Source organism: Pan paniscus, chromosome 1 (genome assembly GCF_029289425.2).
Source record: "Pan paniscus chromosome 1, NHGRI_mPanPan1-v2.0_pri, whole genome shotgun sequence".
NCBI lineage: Eukaryota > Metazoa > Chordata > Mammalia > Primates > Hominidae > Pan > Pan paniscus.
In genome coordinates this window covers 94752269-94770701 of record NC_073249.2, presented here as the reverse complement: position 1 = coordinate 94770701, position 18433 = coordinate 94752269, and the positions used below count along the sequence as shown (strand labels likewise).

Genomic DNA, 18433 nt, shown 5'->3' with positions numbered 1-18433 from the left:
ATAGGTGGATGTTGTGCTGATTAGCTCGGCCCGGCTGCGGCAGCGAGAGGCAGCGTGTGAACATGGTTACGGGGTGTGGGGGAGACGGCGGGGTGGGGGGAGGGCGCTAGGGGTCCAGAGACCGACACAGAGGTGCTAGGGTTTTCGAACCCCTCCCCCACCCCTTTGCACACCTAGGTCAGATCCCGGTCTCTCTCGGAGGGGGCGGGGGCCCTCTCCCCCACCACCATGCACCCATTTCGGCTGCCATCGTTCATGTTAATTCCATTGCTCTGGCTGAGGCCTTGGGTGGAGGGCAGCACCGCGGGCAGAGCGGACTCCAGTCTGTCCCTTCCCCCATTCGAGGCCACCTTTCAGAAAATGCCTCTTGTAGGTAGGTGCGTGTATCAGGGCCTTCACCCCAAACCTTGATCTTTAGCGGGGGCAAGGGTCTGGGGCGCGAAGGGGAGGGTGTAGTCGGCTGAAGGAGAAGCTATGGGCTAGGTCTTCAGGTCCTGGGTTCAAGTGTTCAAGTTCCATCTTTACCGTCATCCAGGAGGGTGTCTACACGTTGCCATGGAAACTGGCTTACTGCTACCTCCGCCCCTCCCAAGTGAAGCCATAGGCGGAGTAGACTGGGAGCGACTAGTTAGCAGCCCTTTCCCTGGATTGAGAACTGTGGGGGTCTCACCCGGCTCCCAGCGGCCCCAGGCCACCCTCCTTTTCGCAGAACCAGGCGGGCGCGCTCGCTCCCGCGGCTGGGGCTGGCGCGCGGATGCGCCGCTGATAAGAACGCATGTGCGAAAGAGACGCGGGGCCCAGTCAGCTTTCTCCGCACTCAGACGCACGCCCTAACTGTCGGGCGCTCCCACTTGACACGGACACACGCCCCTGCCGGCCGCCCAGCCCCTTGCAGGTGCAAGGGCGGATGCCTCAGCGACCACGGGAGCCGGGCTGGGGAGGTTGGTGGGGGGCGGGGGGAGTCTTAAACTTAGGCCCGCCCAGCCACAGGCGCTCAGGCCCAGCCGGCCTTCCCTATACACACTTTCCTCATAGCATGCGCGGGCGGCTGATTCAGTCCCGGGGCGCGTCCCCATGGAAAGCCAGGGCTGAGTCCACTCATGGGGCCTAGACGGGCTGCAGGCGCTGGGAGGTCTTCCAGGCACCGGGCCTTACCCACGAGAAGTCGAGGCGTGTTCCAGGGCGCAGTTCCAGGAGGCTGGGCAGGCCTGCAAGTTTTGGGGCGTCACCGATCTCCCCTATACTCAGTAGCGCTAGGCGGCTTAGGGTGGGGCCCTCAATTTGCTGGGCCTGCCCTAGTCTCTCCCGAATAGATGCGAAAACTCCACTCATCTTTACCTCGCCCTGTCTCCCTGTTTGAGAGCCTGAGAGTCTCTGCGACGGGCAATCCTGCTCCACACTTTCTGGGGTTTCAAATCTCCCTTTTCTTCTCCAGATTCAACCCTGAAGTTTTGTTCTTTTTCTGTCACCTCCCCCCTTTTTCTTCTTCCCTTTTATTAGTTCCTTCTTTCCTTTTTCATTCACTCAGCACATTGTGAGCTTCCAGCGCGCCTTTCTTTCAGTAGGCCAGACGCTAGCTAGGGTCGTCGGGGGATCCCCAGCGGTGACGCCATTGAAAAGGGTGCGCTCTGGCTTCCAAATAGCCAATAGAATCCCGGGGCCTGGGGCATGAGGTCATCAGCGGTGATGCCCATTGGTTCAGGTCTGGAAGTGAGGAAGGGGTCCCCATAGCAACCGACGGTGCGTCCGAGTGCAACCTGGAGAGTAATGTTTGCCTGAGCTGCTGTGGCAGCTTGGGTGGGTGCTTGGGATGGGGTGAGGAAGCTGGGGTGGAGCTCAGCTTCCCAGGTCCTGCAGCCCTAGCCCAAGCAAGCTCTTATCTCTCTTGAGATCCTTTTTCGTTCTCAAAGTAATGGTCAGCACCACTTAACGCAGAAAGATTAGGAGTAGGTTGGTTATTGGCAACAGCATTGGGGTGCAGAGCTGCTGCCACCAGGAATGTCAGTACTGAGATCCCGTGTTCATCTGCATATCGTCTGCATCTCATTTGCATTCTCTTCATTTAAGGTCAAATTGGGCAGACATCTCCACATCCCCAGCCCTGTCGCCTGTCTGTTTCTGGAATCTATCCCTGAGTGGCTCTGTAATCTGTCCCTCAGTTCTCCACCTTCATACCCCACCTCTCCTCCCATTCTCCAGTGTCTGTTGGGGACGGATGGGGCAAAGCCAGCAACAGAAGAAAGGATAAGGAGTTTGTTCTCCCTCTGGATGTTTGGTGACAGATGGGGAGTACTAGTCTATACTGCTTGGCCCCGGCTGGGTGGAGGGTCTCCAGGGCCAAATCACCCACATGCCTGGCGGGGTGCTGGAACTAGGGATGCCTGGTTCCAGCAAGGGGCAGGCCTGCCCACCTGTCTGGTGCCAAGGCAGCTTCCTTCCTCCAATTAAACACTAATGAGGTGTCATTAACCCTTACCTTGCCTGCCAACCCTCAGGTTGAACTCAAATTCGTGGTCTCACACTGAGGGAAGGGAAGGAAAGGAGGGCTTCTGGAGAGCTGAGTGGTGGTGAGGGGACCAAGAGAAAAGAAGGCAGGGTCAGAAGCCTGAGTAGCATGCACGGTTTTCTACTGTGGGCTTCTGAAGGATTCTAGAAATGGGAGTCCCACTGTCAGAAGGCATTTATTCTTTTGTTCCTTGATTCAACAATTATTAAGCACCTCACCTACTCCTACTAAGTAAATACTAGGCTGCATACTAGATGCTGGGGATACACACTTGCATAAGACAAGATCGCTTCCCTTAAGGGATCTTCAGATTACCCAAGGAGACAGACTGGCCAATGAGTAATTATAATGTAAAGTGAAAATGCTAATATAGAGCTATATACGAAGTGTTATGGGAACACAGGGAAAACGGGTCGTCAGAGAAGGCTTTGATTTTGAAGGACAAAGTATATGGCAGAGAGGGGATGTGTAGAACTAATAATGTCTGTGGGTTTGACACAGTGTGGGTCTATGTTTGGATGTGTTTTCAGGACTGCTGGTGTCTGCCCTCCCAGAGCGGCATGTTTTGCATCCGTATGTATGTGTGTGAGTGTGTATGTGTGTTGTGTCTGGAATCCCTTCTCCTGAAACACATTGTGGTTTTATTACAGATCAATGTTTGCTGTGAAGCTCTTTAGCAGATTGGCCTGAACCTGCCCAGCCCAGGGGAGGGGAAGTGGAGACTGATGTTGGCTCCTTGGGAAAGGGTGGGCAGGCACCATCTTCACACCTGGGGGCCCAGACCCCTGGCTCCCCAAGTGGCAGCAGGCTGACCAAAGAAGGTGAAGGGTTGGGCCCCTGGCTTTGTAGGGTGTGCCCAGGCTCTAGTCCCCTCTGTCCCTAACTCCTCAGAGGAGACATGGGGGTTACCGCTACCACTCCCCACCAAGATCTCAGGCCCCCTCCCCCAACCTGTTCTTCTTCTGTCTGTGGAGGAGCAGGCCAGCTCAGACCTGTTTGCTGGCTCTCCCACAGGGAGCGGATCCTTTCCAGGGGACACAGAGGGCTGGGGAATGCTGGGACCTACTGGGCAGCCGCCAGATACTCCACCCTGGCCCTCTGAGGCTCTCTCCATCCTGGATTCTCCCCACCCACTCTGGGGTGCCACTCTTCTGGTTTTTGCCCAGACACAACCATTTTTGTCAAGGAAGCCTTCAACCACTAGGCAGAGGGTGGGGGCCAGAACTCTGGCAGGGAAGACTTGTTGGGGGTGGTGGTTATGATGCTACTCAGAGACCTCTGCTCCAATCTCTCTGCCTCCTTGCAGCCACTTCCTTCCTTTCTTTCTTTTTTAAGAGACAGGGTTTCACTCTGTTGCTCAGGCTGAAGGGCAATGGTGTGATCATTGCTCATGGCAGCCTCAAACTTTTGGACTCAAGTCATCCTCCTGCCTCAGCCTCCCAAAGTGCTAGGATTGATTACAAGTGTGAGCCACTGCATGGGCATTGCAGCCACTTTCTTTTATTTATTTATTTATTTATTTATTTATTTATTTATTTATTTATTGAGACAGAGTCTCGCTCTGTTGCTCAGGCTGGAGTGCAGTGGCACGATCTCGGCTCACTGCAAGCTTCGCCTCCCGGGTTCACGCCATTCTCCTGCCTCAGCCTCCAGAGTAGCTGGGACTACAGGCACCCGCCACCATGCCTGGCTAATTTTTTGTATTTTTAGTAGAGACGAGGTTTCACCATGTTAGCCAGGATGGTCTCGATCTCCTGACCTCGTGATCCGCCTGCCTCAGCCTCCCAAAGTGCTGGGATTACAGGTGTGAGCCACCTGGCCATTGCAGTCACTTTCTAGAGAGCTAAACTTTGGTGAAAGTCTGGATTTAGGAAGACTTTTAAGGCTTAAGGAGAGTCTCTGGGGTCTGAGGAGAAGGTGAAGGACCCCTTCTTCCACACTGTCAAGAATGGAGACTTCCTTTTTTGACTGTAACCTCCTCTTCTCATTCCATCTAATCTTTTCCTACCCCTTGCATACTTTCTAAGCCCTAGGTCACATCTCTCCCTATGTTAGCTGTTAGGAAAGCTTGGAAATGAGGGAGAACAAATGGAAAAGAGTCTGGGCTGGTCTAGGTGGGCAGACCTCAGTAGATAACCTCTTAATTATAAGAAACCCTCCATTAATCCAATGCCTCTGGGATCCTAAACACTGTGTTAAGTGCTTCCCAGGTATTATGGATCTTAATCCTCTTAACGACCAGCTCCCTGAGGTGGGGCATTATTATCCCCATTTTACAGATGAGGAAGCAGTCTCAGAGAAGTTGAGTGACTAGCATAGTTAGCGAGTGGCAGAACTGGAATTCGAATCCAAGCCCAGGCTGTTCGCTGCTAAGCCAATACTGCTGCCTCTCAGCTTTTCTTGAAATACATTCAGAGGACTCACACACACCTCTAGTGTAACACCCCAGAGCTCCAGGCTTCTTGGCTTGCTGGACTCATTAGAGGGATCAGGACATGACCAGAATCAGAGGTGATTACACCCCAATGCCACCCACCAAGCCCTGCATCCTAATTTCCTGTGAACTGGACCACATACCAGTGCTTATGTTCCCTGCTGTCAGGCTTGTATGTAGTTCCATGTCAACTCACGGACGTTAGAGCATCCTCAGAGCCATGCCGACACACACACACTTGCTGGGACCCAGGTTTCCTGGTTAGGACGGCACCAACAGCCTGCCTGGGCTGGGGCCACACACACGGGCCCTGTGCAAGGTGCAGAACCTGTGAATATTTCATGCCTGGAGCTGGCAGCTGCTTCTCTTGCTCACACGTGTGCCTGATCTTCCCTCTCACAGGCTCCTTGTTTATTTGTTTAATGAATTATTTATCCATGGCCCCGCTTCCCTCCTGACCTCCCCCTTCCCCAGGCCCTAGCCTCCATGATTTATTGAACACAGCTCAGCTCTGTGGTTGCCACCTACTGTCCCAGAAGCTGCCTTCGGCCACACAGCCTGAGAGCTCCCTCTGTCTCACACCTGCTCAGCTCCCTGCTTCCTTGGCTCCTGAGGGATGGAGGAGAGTGAGGCACCATGTCAGAGTCCTCCCAGGAGCTGAGCTCAGTGTCCCGGGAGAGATCTTGGCAGCCAGCAGTGTGCTAGCAAGCCCAAGGGTCAGAGCCTGCAGGTAAGGAGGAGGAGGCCTGAAGCCCTGAAAACAGGACCAGCCCCATGGAGGGAGCTCCAACCTCCACAGAGGCCCTCATCCAACAGAGAGGTCGTTCAGGGCCCAGGCCTTAGACACCAGTTTTTTACACTATAGGTTGTGATCTATAGTGGGGATGGTAAAGTCAAGAAGTCAATTTTATGGGCTTCAACCAGCTTTTTATTTTATTGTTTTTAATTTTAAAACTAGAACAGAGGAAAATATCATCGTGCATCCTCTGTAGTAAGAGTAAGTATTGTTTCATGAAACTTATTATTTCAGTTAAATGTGTGTGTGTATGAGTGTGTGTGTGTGTGTGTGTGTGTGTGTGATTGAACTGCAGTGCAAAATATAATCCTACTGTGGTGGATCACAGTCAGAAACAATTTGAGTTACATTTATACCCAAACGTCTAGACCCCATCAATAAGGCCTGGGTCCTTCCATGACTCACATGCCACAGAGAGAAGCCCAGGCCTTTAGATTAGGCCCTGGGCATGTGGACAGTGGCTCAGATCTTATACACAGGGATTCAGTCCCTAGAGAAGCCCAGACCTTATGAATAGAGGCCTATAGACAGACATAGGCATTATAGCTAGAAGCACATATCCTGTAGACAGAATTGCCATATATGGTCATATAGTTTGTGCATGGCACAAAGGAGCCACCCAAGGGGAAGGGGACATCGGCCCAAGCTCCCTCACTAAGACAGGGAGCCACTAGAGCCACCTCTCACTGAAGGAGGCAGCACCTTTGTTTTTGCACAAAGGCACCACTTGCCAAGAGATGCACCCTAGGGACTGAGCCTGCAAAGAAGGGTCCTTTTTCTAATTCACACAAAGGCCCAAATCAACTAGAAGCCCTACGGATAGAGGCCCAGGTAGACAAAGCACTAGATCCCACGGACACAGGCCTAGCTAGGCCCTATAAAGAGTATCTCAACTTCAAAACCAGAGGCTTCGACTCCATAGAGAGAGCTGCTTAAATCCTGTAGAGAGGGCTCCGGATTCTAAGAGAAGGGCTCAGTTATTATTGGAGGGTGGGTGTGGGGGTGCCAGATTCTAAAGAGTACCCAGGCCCTATAGAAAAAGGCGCAAATTCTTAAGCAGAACCTAGATTCGATAAACAGGGATATATCTTTTCTAAAATGGAATTTAAAGTCCTAGACCAAACCAGCAAGTTCCTGTTCACTATCAATATGGGCAGCGTCTCTGCCAACTGTGGGCCCCTACAGAGAGAAGCTGCCCTTGTGGAGCAGGGAATATGATTTGAGTGGAGGGGGCTGGGATTTGTGGCACCTGGAGTAAGCAGGTTAGCATCATTTGGGTGAAACAAATCTCTCTGGGGATGAGGAGCCTGCGGGGAGGGAGAGCTGTTTGCAGAGTCCCCCACTCCCATCCCAAGGGGCCTAATTTATTTGCTGGCTCCTGAGAAGGAAGAAGAGATCTCCTGGGGTGGAGAGGAGCCCAGAGAAAACAGAGCCTACTCTCACCTGGCAGCAGTCAAACACTGAACCTATTCTGGATAGCACCGCCCCTGCCCCCAGCCTAGCACCTGAGGCTGACTTGTGGTCAAGACTCTGTCCTGCCACAGATAAGCAGATAGGGAGGTGCCTGCATGTTCCCTCTCCTGAAGGACAGAAGCAAAGTAGCAGCATGCCTGTCTCCCTGGACACAGGTGGTTGGCTTGCGTTCTGAGAACCCAGTCAGGCCTGGTTCCGCCTGGTCTGGGCTTCTCCAAAAGAGAAGAGATAAGGGACAGATAGCCCTAGCTCTGGTTTCTGAACCCTTTTCCTGAACTTCTACTTCCTAGAAAGAGAGAAGAGGAGAGCAAGGAACTGTGTGTGTCAGGATGCATGTGGGTTTGTGTGTGTGTTGTGTGTGGATGGATATAGGTGTGTGCTTGGGTGTATCTGCCTGATCTCTAGCAGTCTGATAGTACCCTTTCCTATGTGTGTCTGGAAGGTGTACCTGTGTGTCCATATGTCTGTGTCAGGCGCCTGTGTCTCTATGTTCTCTGCCTTTGGGTGACTGTGCCTTTTTTCCTGAATGTGTGTGTGTGATGTGTGTGCTTGGGTGTCACTGTGAGGACAATGACTGTGGTGAGAGCTGGAACACAAGGTGCTCTGCCCTCTGACTCAGGATCAGCGTCTCTGAGAGTAGGAGTGAGAATCCCTGGGGACACCCCTGGCTGCCCCGGGAGGGGCCCTGCCTAAGTGCCAGTGAGGAATCCTTTGTAGGTGTCCAGGGAACCCTGCTTTGCCCCAGCTGACTCTCTCCTTGACCCCCTCCTGCGCCTTGGGTTCTGGACCACTGAAGACTCTTACAGCTCCCAGTATTGACATTCTCAGGGGCTGAGCTCTTTTACTCTGCCTCCAAGATAAACAAGCCTCATGCTCAGCTGGGGGCTTCAGGTCACCAGCTGTCAAAGCCTTGGTGCCAGCTGAGGACTTCTCCACCACCCTTCTGTGCCCACCTGAGTCCTCATGCACACGGGAAAAGGGGGCATGGACGCAGCAGAGGGCCACAGTTTTCAGAAGGGAAGGGGTCCAGCCCTACTTACTAAGAGGTCCTGGAGCCCCAACTTCTTCTCAAGTCTTCTCCTTCCCCTCATTCCCAGAGATGATTGGGCTTCCCTGAGATCGAGATCCTTATCTTGGGTTCTCAAATCCTTCTGGGAAATTCAGCCTGGGGAGCAAAAGACCCAGGACCAGTTGTAGCAAACTGAACTCAAGAAGGAGAGACGAGGCACGCGCTGGTCTTTCCCGAGGGGGCAGTACGGTCCCCACCTCCCACGCGTCGCGCGCTCCCGACCGGAGCGGGACGGGGCATGTCGGGGGCGCGCCAGGGGCGGGGCTTCGGGGGCGCGCCCAGGAGGGCGGAGGGAAGGGCTGGGGGCGTGGCCTAAGGCTGGGGGCCGGCGGCGGCGGCAGCAGGGAGCTGGGAAGCGGAGAAGCCGGGAGCGCGGGGCTCAGTCGGGGGGCGGCGGCGGCGGCGGCTCCGGGGATGGCGGCGGCTCCGCTGCTGCTGCTGCTGCTGCTCGTGCCCGTGCCGCTGCTGCCGCTGCTGGCCCAAGGGCCCGGAGGGGCGCTGGGAAACCGGCATGCGGTGTACTGGAACAGCTCCAACCAGCAGTGAGTCGGGGACCCTGGGAGTCCGCGCGTCCCGTCTCAGTGAGAGGGGGAGCCGGTGGGCCCGAGAAGTCCTGGGGGATCCCGGGGTGGGAGTCCTGGGAGACCAGAGCTGGGGGCTGGGAGGGGACGGAGAGGGGGACGCACTCTGTGGGCGTCTAGGAAACTCGGGGGTGTCTGAAGAGGCTGTTGGGCTATAGTAAGGAGCGCTCGGGCCGTGCGGAGGAGGCTGCTGGAGGGGCCCCCCACCCCATCTTGGCTTCTCTCCGCACCCGCCGCTGGAATAGCATGCCCCTGTCCCATAGTCCCACCAGTTGGGCTGGGGTTTGGGGGTAGCGGTGTGCTGGGGATAGGCCGCTGCATTTTGGGGCCCAGGGATGACCTGTTTTTGGCCATGAAGGCTTCCAGGGGTTCTGTCTAGGACTCCTGCTTTTAAAAGTGGGGTCCGGAGCTGAGGCAGGGAGTCCGACCGAGCACCTCCCTAGAAGGAAGGCGAATGGGTTGTCTTGGTTGTGTGGATAAGCCCGGCTAGGGTGAGCTAGGGCTGGGTCGCTGAGTTGGGGGGCCCTGGGAATGCTGCTTGGTTAGGATGGGAACGTGGGGTACCGGCGAGACGGAAGGCGGCAGAGAGATGTCGGTGTGTCACACACGCACACACACGCCCGGGCTGGGGACGGCGAATGGCTCCAAGTGTGAGCGGGCGTGCGCGGCTGTCAGTGTGCGTGTGTGTCTGAGTGTGTGATTTGTGTGTCTGCGTCGGCGATCGTCTGGGGGTGGGAGCGCGCTGCGGGTCGGGGAAGGGGCTGCGGTCGCTGTCCGCGCGGCCGGCTGCGTCTGGGCTGGGGTGGCTGTTGGCGCCGCCGCGGTCTGGGCGGGTGTCAGGGCGGCCGTGTGGTTTCCCGGGGTGTGTGGCGCGGTGGCCGAGTGCTGGCTGCGGGGCCGGGTCCTCATTCTGCTCAGTCCTTGCTGCCCTTGTCTTCTCCTCCCCGCCAAGCCGCCGTGTGTATCACCCTGGCCACCTCAGTGTGTGTCTGTGTGTTAGTAGGGGGAGATCCCTGGGGACGCGGGGGTCACTGTCACACCTGCCCGGGCGGTGGCGGCAGCACTGCCTCTGGCTGCCCACCCCAGGGACCGACCGACCAGGGAGCAAATGGCCAGACCCCAGGGGAGGGGACCGGGAGGGCCGGGCGGCCGCGACCCCCAACCTCTCGGAGGAGGGGCTGCCGCTCGCCGCTCCGCTCTTTGTTGTTTGGGGCTCCGCGCCTCCCCCTCTCTCCCTCCTCGCGCCCGGAGTGTCAGACTGGGGGTGGGGATGAGCCAACGACGCCCCGCTCTCGCTTCCCATGGAAACCTCGGGGGTGGGGACGTGGCCCCTCCCCCCCGGAGCGGGACTCCAAGAACTCCGGGGGGCGCTGGGGGCTGACTTTCCAGCTCTATCTAGCTCAGCCCCCTCCCCCAGACTCACACGTCCGCCCCCCACCCCGCTAGAGTCTGGCGGGGAACGGAGAGCTCGCAGGTGAGGGGCCCCGGGTTCCCCGCCACCCTTGGAGCACCTCAGCGTTCTTAGGGGAAGCCAGAGCCGGGGAGGATGCGGGAATGGGTTTGGTGGGGGGAGGTGTTGATCAGGTTCCCCTCCCCCGCATACACCTGGGCGCAGGTGAAAGCTCAGGGAGCGGGTGGGGGAGCCCGGGTTCCGGGAGCCTCCTTTCTGTCCTCTCTACTCCGTGCGGGCCTGGGCCGGCAGAGGTAGGAGGGGGCGCACACCGGGCCAGGAGGCTGCCGCCGCCCCCGCCTCGCTTCCCGGGCCTTTGTTGCCGCTGCGCCCGGGCTCCCCGGCTCCCTCACTGCGGCAGCCGCGGCCCCATAAATCGTGAGAGCGACGTGCTCCGGAGCCGAGAATGGAGAGGGCCGGGGAGCTGGGGGCGGGGCCGACCGAGCCACAGGCTCCCGCGCCCCCTCCCCCTAGTCACGTGAGCTGGGCTCCTGGCTCCCACCTCCCGTCACGTGCGGAGGGTCTCTGCCCCTTGGGGTCACGTGGGGAGGGTCTTGCGACCCCGCCTCCTGGGGGGTCACGTGGGAGGGTGCTGGTGGGACACGTGCGTCGGCCTCCTTTGACAGACCTGGGGACTGTGCCTTGCACACCGGCCGCGACCTAGCCCTCTGCCCCCCACTCAGTACTTCCATTTAGTCCCGTGGAATAGGAGAGACCTGTTCCCAATCTGGCCCAGAAACTAGGGATGGGGGGACTGTATTGGAGCGATGCATTAGAGTATGAGGTCGAAGAGTCCCCTAAGCCGGGAATCTAACTTGGTGAGGGGGGTTGGGACGGCCGATGGCCAAATATATGCCCCCTGGCCTGTGTTTCATTTCTTTGCAGAACTGAGCAAGGATGTTGGTATTTGCTCCTGTCTCAAGGAGCTTCGGGAACATCTTTCTATATAGCTGTCTCTCGACCTATCTCTGAAATGCTTCTGTTGCTGATCTCTCTTTCATTCATGCATTCATTCAACAAATATTTATTGAGGCTCTACTACGTCCCTGATGGTCTTTCTCTGTGTTTTCTCCCAGTCTCTGAGTCTCAGCCTTGCACCCTTCCCTGTCCCTGCTTCTCTCCTTTGCGTCTCTGTCTCCGTCTCCGCCGTCTGTGGGCCTCTCTGGCCTGCCTGTCTCTCCTGTTCTCCAAGACTCTCGGTTCTCGTTCTCTTCCCTGCCTCTCTCGGTTTCTGGCGTCTCACTCGCACCGTGTCTCCCTTCCTTTCCCCTTTCAGTGAATCCGGCCTCTGCTACCCTCCCCTTGTCGGTGTGTGTCTCCCCCTCACTCCGTCTCTGTGTCTCGCTTTCGGCGGGTCTCTCGCTCCTCTCCGCCGCTGCAGATCAATAAACCTTCGCCGCCGCCGCCGCCGCCGCCGCTGTCGCAGGGAGGAGGGGCGGAGGTGTCGGGCGCGCTGATTCTTCCCCACCCGACGCGGCCCAGGGAAGCCTTGCGCCCAGACCTGGGCTGTCCAGACTGGGACGGGCGGGGCGCCGAGGCCCAGGGCGCCTGAGGGGCGCAGAGGTGTCAGCGTGCAACCGCCGCCCCCCAGCGTTCCCGCCACCACCGCCACCACCCTCAAAGCCCGGGCGCGCGGAGCCCACGCCGCGCACACGTGGTCCGGCCTCGCCTGCTGGAGCGGGCGGCGCGCAGCCTCGGGGGCGCGCGCTAGAGGGAAGACGAACCCGGGTCTACATTCGTCCTCCACCCCTTTAACTCTGCAGCCCGGCGTCTAAGACCGGGGCTGGGGGTGGAGGATGGCGAGGATTTGACAAGTTCAGGGCCCCCTGCGATCCTTTCCCTACTCCCTGGTCTTGTTGGACACCCTGTTTACCTGCCCTAATTGCCCCGGGCTGGGGAGAAGTTTGCTCCTTCCCCGCTCCGCCCGCCTGCCCCCTCCGCGGACACTCCGGGTTAAGTGGAGCCAGGCGCGGGCCGGCAGGGCACTGAAAGCGAGAGAGAGGTGTCGGGATGCGCCTCAGAGGCTGTGAGAGCGGGAGAGACCGAAATAACGGGGTGAGGGGACACCCCCTCCAAATGGGGTGTGTCGGCATTCGCCTTTCAGCAAGAGAGGCGAGAGGCTATAGGAGATGAAGTGGAGCAAGAAGAGAGAACAGTACGAAGGGACAGGGTACAACCCGGTCCCCAGGTCCCAGCCCACCCCCACCCTTCCGCAGGAGGTGCGGCCCTAGAGGCGGGGTTAGCTGCGGAGCTTCGCGTGGGCCCAGCGGCACCTCTCTCTCCGCACTGCTAGGGAGAAGGAGGGAGGATGACAGATTCAATTAAAGTGCCCAAGCCAAGCAGACACGTTGGGTCTCCAAAGAGTTGTGGCTGGGAATTCCTGGCTCTCACCCCGTTTGTCCCCGTGCCCTCTGTGTACCAACTGGGCCCAGCCACCCCACCGGCAGGTCTTTCTCTCACATGCCCAGCCTTGGGGGGGCATTTCAGGGGCTGTTCCTGCCACCCAGCGCAGGAGTACATAACAGATGGCTTCCCTTCACCTGTGGTCGCCCTGCAACCTTTTTTATAAGGCTAGTCCTGCCCTGTTGAGGAAATGGAATTACCTGTAGGAATACCTTGGGTGTTGGCTTCCTCCCTGCTGGAATGGGGTGTGTTGTAGGGGGAACTGGGCGGTACAGCAGGGAGGGGCTGCTTCAGAGTGGGACTGGAAACATGGGTGAGGCTCAAAGACAGAGATCCCAGTGTGGCTGTGCAGCTCCTCCAGACCTGGCACCCTCACCACTGGAGGCCCCCTCCCCAAGGCCTGAGGGGAGGAACAGACTGTGGCTTGGTGACGGACAGGCAAGCCTAGGATGGCAGTTTGGAGCCAGGCCTGGTCTAACCCGTTTTCCTGCTCCCAGTGCCCCAGGCTGAGGCTCCTGCCCACCTGAGTGCCAGGGCAAGGGAGGGGCCTGAGTGACCCATTAATCCCATGGGAACAGAGTGGGGCTGGTGGCATTCCTGATGACCAAAGGAGGCTGTGCCAATTCTTACTGGGGTACCCAAACATCAGCTCTCTGCCTGCCTCACTGTCAGGCTTGGAATGGGTTGCTGGTGGAGGGGACAGCACAAGCAAAGCCAAGGAAGTGGGGTCAGGGGGGAAGGACCCCCAAGGCCCCACCGTGTGCAGAAGCCTCCACGCTCATTTCTTTAATGGATCTAATTACTGTTTGGGGAACTGGGTGGTGCCTGGTGACATAGGGAACCAGTCTCTCCCCCCAGGGAGCTCCCAGGGACTAGGGACCCCGTGGTTTGACATTTTGCCAAGGACCCCATGCCTTTCTGTGTCCACCACTCTCCTTGCACTGCCAAGATATGTGCATTCTTACGCTAAAGAAATTAGGGAAAACTCCTGCCCCCTCTCCGAGTTTCTTTCTCCATTCAGAGGTTTCTCCATCCCCACACCGCTCACTACTGCCATCGAGGGTGTTAAGACCAACACTTTGATGGTGACTAGCAAGGCAGGTGGGGATTACAAGGGACCCAGCATCTGCTTCTCTGTCCCAAAGAGGGATCAGGGAAATAAGAGGCGCAGCCATCTTGTCTAGGCCCTGTGCCCACTGCTCTGCCCAGCATCATTAAGGGGGGCCGTTGTGCCATGTTGAGGAAGGAGGTGCACAATGAGACAGAAGTTTGGGCTGGTTGGCATGATGCCATGTGGAGTCTTGGTACTGAGTCCCTTAGCGCCCTCATGTGTTTAAAGTTCCTGGGAGCCTAACTGTCCTTGGCCTCAGGGTGGGGTCTCTGTCACGGGACTCAAGGTACAGAAGCCAGTGATATTGTAGTATGGGGAGGGCAGGGGGAGACCCCCAGATTGGTGGGGTCAACCAATACTGGCATGCGGGCCAGCACACATACAGCCCAGCTTTTCTGTGTGTCTGCTGCCTATGAGTGGGCGGTGGACATATTTGTGCGTGTGCCATAGAACTTATGCATGTATATGCATGAAGCCGCCATACATGCGTCTGTAAGGGCAGGTCCTGTTGGACTGGCCTCCGGGGTGGACTGGCAGCCGCAGGGAAGCATGGTGGGAGAAGCGATGGAGGGTGTGTGCGTCCCTCGGAGGGGATCCCTCCCACGTTCACCCTTGGCTTCCATCCCTCCTCCCGGCTGCTGAATTATGGGGGATGGACGGAGGAAATCCGGGCCTGGGTCTGAGAGTCGCTGGGGCCTGCGCCGTTTCTGTGGCAACCAAAGCGTACGTTCCCTTCTTCCCTCCGCCCCTCTCCCTCGCCTCCTTTTCTTTGGAGGCAGGCCGGGCTTCCCTGCGCCTTTGCTACCCTCTGGTGGCCAACAGGAGAAGGACAGACCAAGAAGGAGGGCACGGAAGGAGACTTAGGGGAGCGGCGGCACTAGGGCCCCGGGGGCAGAGACAGAGCTGAGCCGCGAGGAAGCTCGGAGGAAAAGTCGGGAGGCTACGCGGACCCTGGGGAGGGGCTGCGGAGCGGTCAGATGGAAAGCGGCTTTGCTCTGGGGTTTCTTCTCTCTGAGCCGCTTCCTCTTCCCCACAGCCTGCGGCGAGAGGGCTACACCGTGCAGGTGAACGTGAACGACTATCTGGATATTTACTGCCCGCACTACAACAGCTCGGGGGTGGGCCCCGGGGCGGGACCGGGGCCCGGAGGCGGGGCAGAGCAGTACGTGCTGTACATGGTGAGCCGCAACGGCTACCGCACCTGCAACGCCAGCCAGGGCTTCAAGCGCTGGGAGTGCAACCGGCCGCACGCCCCGCACAGCCCCATCAAGTTCTCGGAGAAGTTCCAGCGCTACAGCGCCTTCTCGCTGGGCTACGAGTTCCACGCCGGCCACGAGTACTACTACATCTGTGAGTGACGGCGGCCGGGCGGGCGGGTCTGAACGCGAGAGTCTGAGTGACAGCCGGGGGGTGGAGCCCCTAGGCTCCGGGGCGGGGCCGGCGCGGCGGGCGCCGGGTCTCGCGGCTGAGACCAGGGAGGAGGCGTGGGCACGGGGCGCCTGAGGGGTTCAGCTCAGACGAGGTCGTGGGGCCAAGAGAGGAGTTTGGTGACAGTCCCAAGTTTGGGCTGCGGAGAATCGCTGTTTCTGTGAGGGACATTCCGGGGTTGGAACATCAGGGATCCCAGTTTCTTGAGGGGTGGGACCAAAGGGGCGTCTAGGGCCGACGGCAGAGCTACAGTGACCCGTGTCCAAAGGGTAGGGGAGCTCCTGAAGAAGACCGCCCGACGGGGACAGTTTGGAGGGGGTGAGAAATAGAGCCGTCGAGGGAGGGCACAGGCACACATTGGGCGAAAGTGACTCAGGCCCGGTCTCCTCCCCAGCCACGCCCACTCACAACCTGCACTGGAAGTGTCTGAGGATGAAGGTGTTCGTCTGCTGCGCCTCCAGTGAGTAGAATAGGCTCCGAGCCGCGCCCCCATCCTCAGCTGCCTGCTTTGGGGCTCCCCTGGCTTCCTGGGGGTGGGGGCGGAGGGCACAGGTGAGGGGGGCTTGCTCCCTAGCCGTAGCAAGGGGAGGGAATCCTGGCCCTGACTCTCCCCTCCTCTCTCCCCACCCGCACCCCACCCCGCAGCATCGCACTCCGGGGAGAAGCCGGTCCCCACTCTCCCCCAGTTCACCATGGGCCCCAATGTGAAGATCAACGTGCTGGGTGAGTCTGCGCAGCGCCCTCTGGTGGCCACTGCTGGAACCGCAGCCCCCCGCCCCGGTGCCTGCTCACCTCGCATGCCTTCCCCGGGGGCACTGATACTTCCTACCCCGTGGGTGGTCACGTCCCTGGCTCCACTGCTGCTGCCGCTGCCGCGTGCCCCTGCCCTGGCGCGCAACCCAGCCCTCACCAGTCTGTCTGTTCCTCTGTCCACAGAAGACTTTGAGGGAGAGAACCCTCAGGTGCCCAAGCTTGAGAAGAGCATCAGCGGGACCAGCCCCAAACGGGAACACCTGCCCCTGGCCGTGGGCATCGCCTTCTTCCTCATGACGTTCTTGGCCTCCTAGCTCTGCCCCCTCCCCTGGTGGGGAGAGATGGGGCGGGGCTTGGAAGGAGCAGGGAGCCTTTGGCCTCTCCAAGGGAAGCCTAGTGGGCCTAGACCCCTCCTCCCATGGCTAGAAGTGGGGCCTGCACCATACATCTGTGTCCGCCCCCTCTACCCCTTCCCCCCAGGTAGGGCACTGTAGTGGACCAAGCACGGGGACAGCCATGGGTCCCGGGCGGCCTTGTGGCTCTGGTAATGTTTGGTACCAAACTTGGGGGCCAAAAAGGGCAGTGCTCAGGACTCCCTGGCCCCTGGTACCTTTCCCTGACTCCTGGTGCCCTCTCCCTTTGTCCCCCCAGAGAGACATATGCCCCCAGAGAGAGCAAATCGAAGCGTGGGAGGCACCCCCATTGCTCTCCTCCAGGGGCAGAACATGGGGAGGGGACTAGATGGGCAAGGGGCAGCACTGCCTGCTGCTTCCTTCCCCTGTTTACAGCAATAAGCACGTCCTCCTCCCCCACTCCCACTTCCAGGATTGTGGTTTGGATTGAAACCAAGTTTACAAGTAGACACCCCTGGGGGGGCGGGCAGTGGACAAGGATGGCAAGGGGTGGGCATTGGGGTGCCAGGCAGGCATGTACAGACTCTATATCTCTATATATAATGTACAGACAGACAGAGTCCCTTCCCTCTTTAACCCCCTGACCTTTCTTGACTTCCCCTTCAGCTTCAGACCCCTTCCCCACCAGGCTAGGCCCCCCACACCTGGGGGACCCCCTGGCCCCTCTTTTGTCTTCTGTGAAGACAGGACCTATGCAACGCACAGACACTTTTGGAGACCGTAAAACAACAATGCCCCCTCCATTCCAGCCCTGAGCCGGGAACCATCTCCCAGGACCTTGCCCTGCTCACCCTATGTGGTCCCACCCATCCTCCTGGGCCTTTTTCAAGTGCTTTGGCTGTGACTTTCATACTCTGCTCTTAGTCTAAAAAAAATAAACTGGAGATAAAAATAACTGAGTGTGTGTGATTTCAAGGGGCCATCACCCTTCTGTTACACTGGTTAAACCTCACAGGGCACAGGGCCTGAGTAGGAGAGGGAATTCTGGGGCCAAAGAGTCACAACGAGGTGTTCAAATCTTGTTCTGGGGCTCATCTTCATTACAAAGGCAGCGCTGCTTGGAAAGAGCAAGAGGGGCCTCCAGGCAGGGCCTGGTTGACTTTGGGCAAATCACTCAACCTCTCTGATTCTCAGGTATCCCACCAGAAAAACTGGTTGTGGTATCTCTCTCTTAGGGTTGGTGTAGGGATTAAATGACGCAGGGAGTTAAAGGCTCCATCAATTATGGTTTCCACCTTTTCTTCCCCTTCCATTCTGTAATTGAGGTTCTTGACTGGAGTCTATGGATTTCAGGGGATTTGAGAACCTAGACAGAAAAAAAACTATCTTTATTTTCACTTGCCTATAACTAAAATTTAACATTCTCTTGTGTGCTTGGGCAGCAAGCCATAATAGTATTAATAGTACCTGTGACTTTGTAACCAGAAATCACACATGTTTTCAGGCTGCATTATAGTTGTTGAAGATATCTCAAAATACAATTTACACTCATCAGTACTTTGAAATGATCATAGTTGTTAGACCTTCCTCATTTTTAATGTGTTAATAAGAAAGCATATATATTACTATATCAAGAAATGTAAATGTTTTGATAACTCTTTCAATATAATTAGCTTTCTTTATAACCCTTTGTAATTTTACTCATTTCAAACATTATGCCCAAGGTGCTGGGAGTTTGCTGGGGCTGGGGCTGCTCATAACTACACCACCCTGCATCGCTCGGGAGGGCAGAGAGGACAGAAGGGCAAAAGACAGGAGAATGGCCGCTTCCCAGGGGCCCCAGGGAAGGTCAGGGTTTACAGACCAGCACAGCGTAAGGGAGTGCGGATAGGGGCTGAAATGTACCTGCAACTTCACTTGCTGAGCCAAGTGCCTGGCCCGAGGGGACACCTTATTGCCAAGCTGTGCACCCATGGGACTCCATCCCACCCAGGCTCTCTAATTGGCACTGTGTGAGCAGGCCAGATCCTGTGTGCCCCTGCGGCTCTTGCCGGCTGCTTTGTGAGAATGAGCCCT

General features: G+C 57.7%; 1 protein-coding gene across 2 annotated transcripts; it reads left to right on the top strand.

The window, feature by feature from the left end:
• Nucleotides 1–8587: 8587 nt before the first annotated feature.
• EFNA3 (ephrin A3) lies at nt 8588–17312 on the top strand. 2 transcript variants are annotated; one of them, XM_003817092.6, is made up of 5 exons: nt 8588–8820; nt 14860–15173; nt 15646–15711; nt 15897–15974; nt 16188–17312. In XM_003817092.6, the coding sequence occupies exons 1-5, from the start codon at nt 8693–8695 to the stop codon at nt 16316–16318; spliced, it is 717 nt and encodes a 238-aa protein (XP_003817140.1). In that variant the 5' UTR covers nt 8588–8692; the 3' UTR covers nt 16319–17312. The 2 variants fall into 2 exon arrangements, with proteins under 2 accessions (XP_003817140.1, XP_003817141.1); XM_003817093.5 differs by lacking the exon at nt 15897–15974 and having other exon boundaries at nt 8593–8820.
• The last annotated feature ends 1121 nt before the right edge of the window (nt 17313–18433 follow it).

What these genes read in the sequence shown, in the direction of transcription:
- EFNA3 (XM_003817092.6), top strand. Translation starts at nt 8,693, where the DNA reads ATGGCGGCGGCTCCGCTGCTGCTGCTGCTGCTGCTCGTGCCCGTGCCG. An exon ending in TGGAACAGCTCCAACCAGCA is followed by an intron (nt 8,821 to 14,859) that starts GTGAGTCGGGGA and finishes TCTTCCCCACAG; the next exon opens with CCTGCGGCGAGAGGGCTACA. An exon ending in GTTCGTCTGCTGCGCCTCCA is followed by an intron (nt 15,712 to 15,896) that starts GTGAGTAGAATA and finishes CCCACCCCGCAG; the next exon opens with CATCGCACTCCGGGGAGAAG.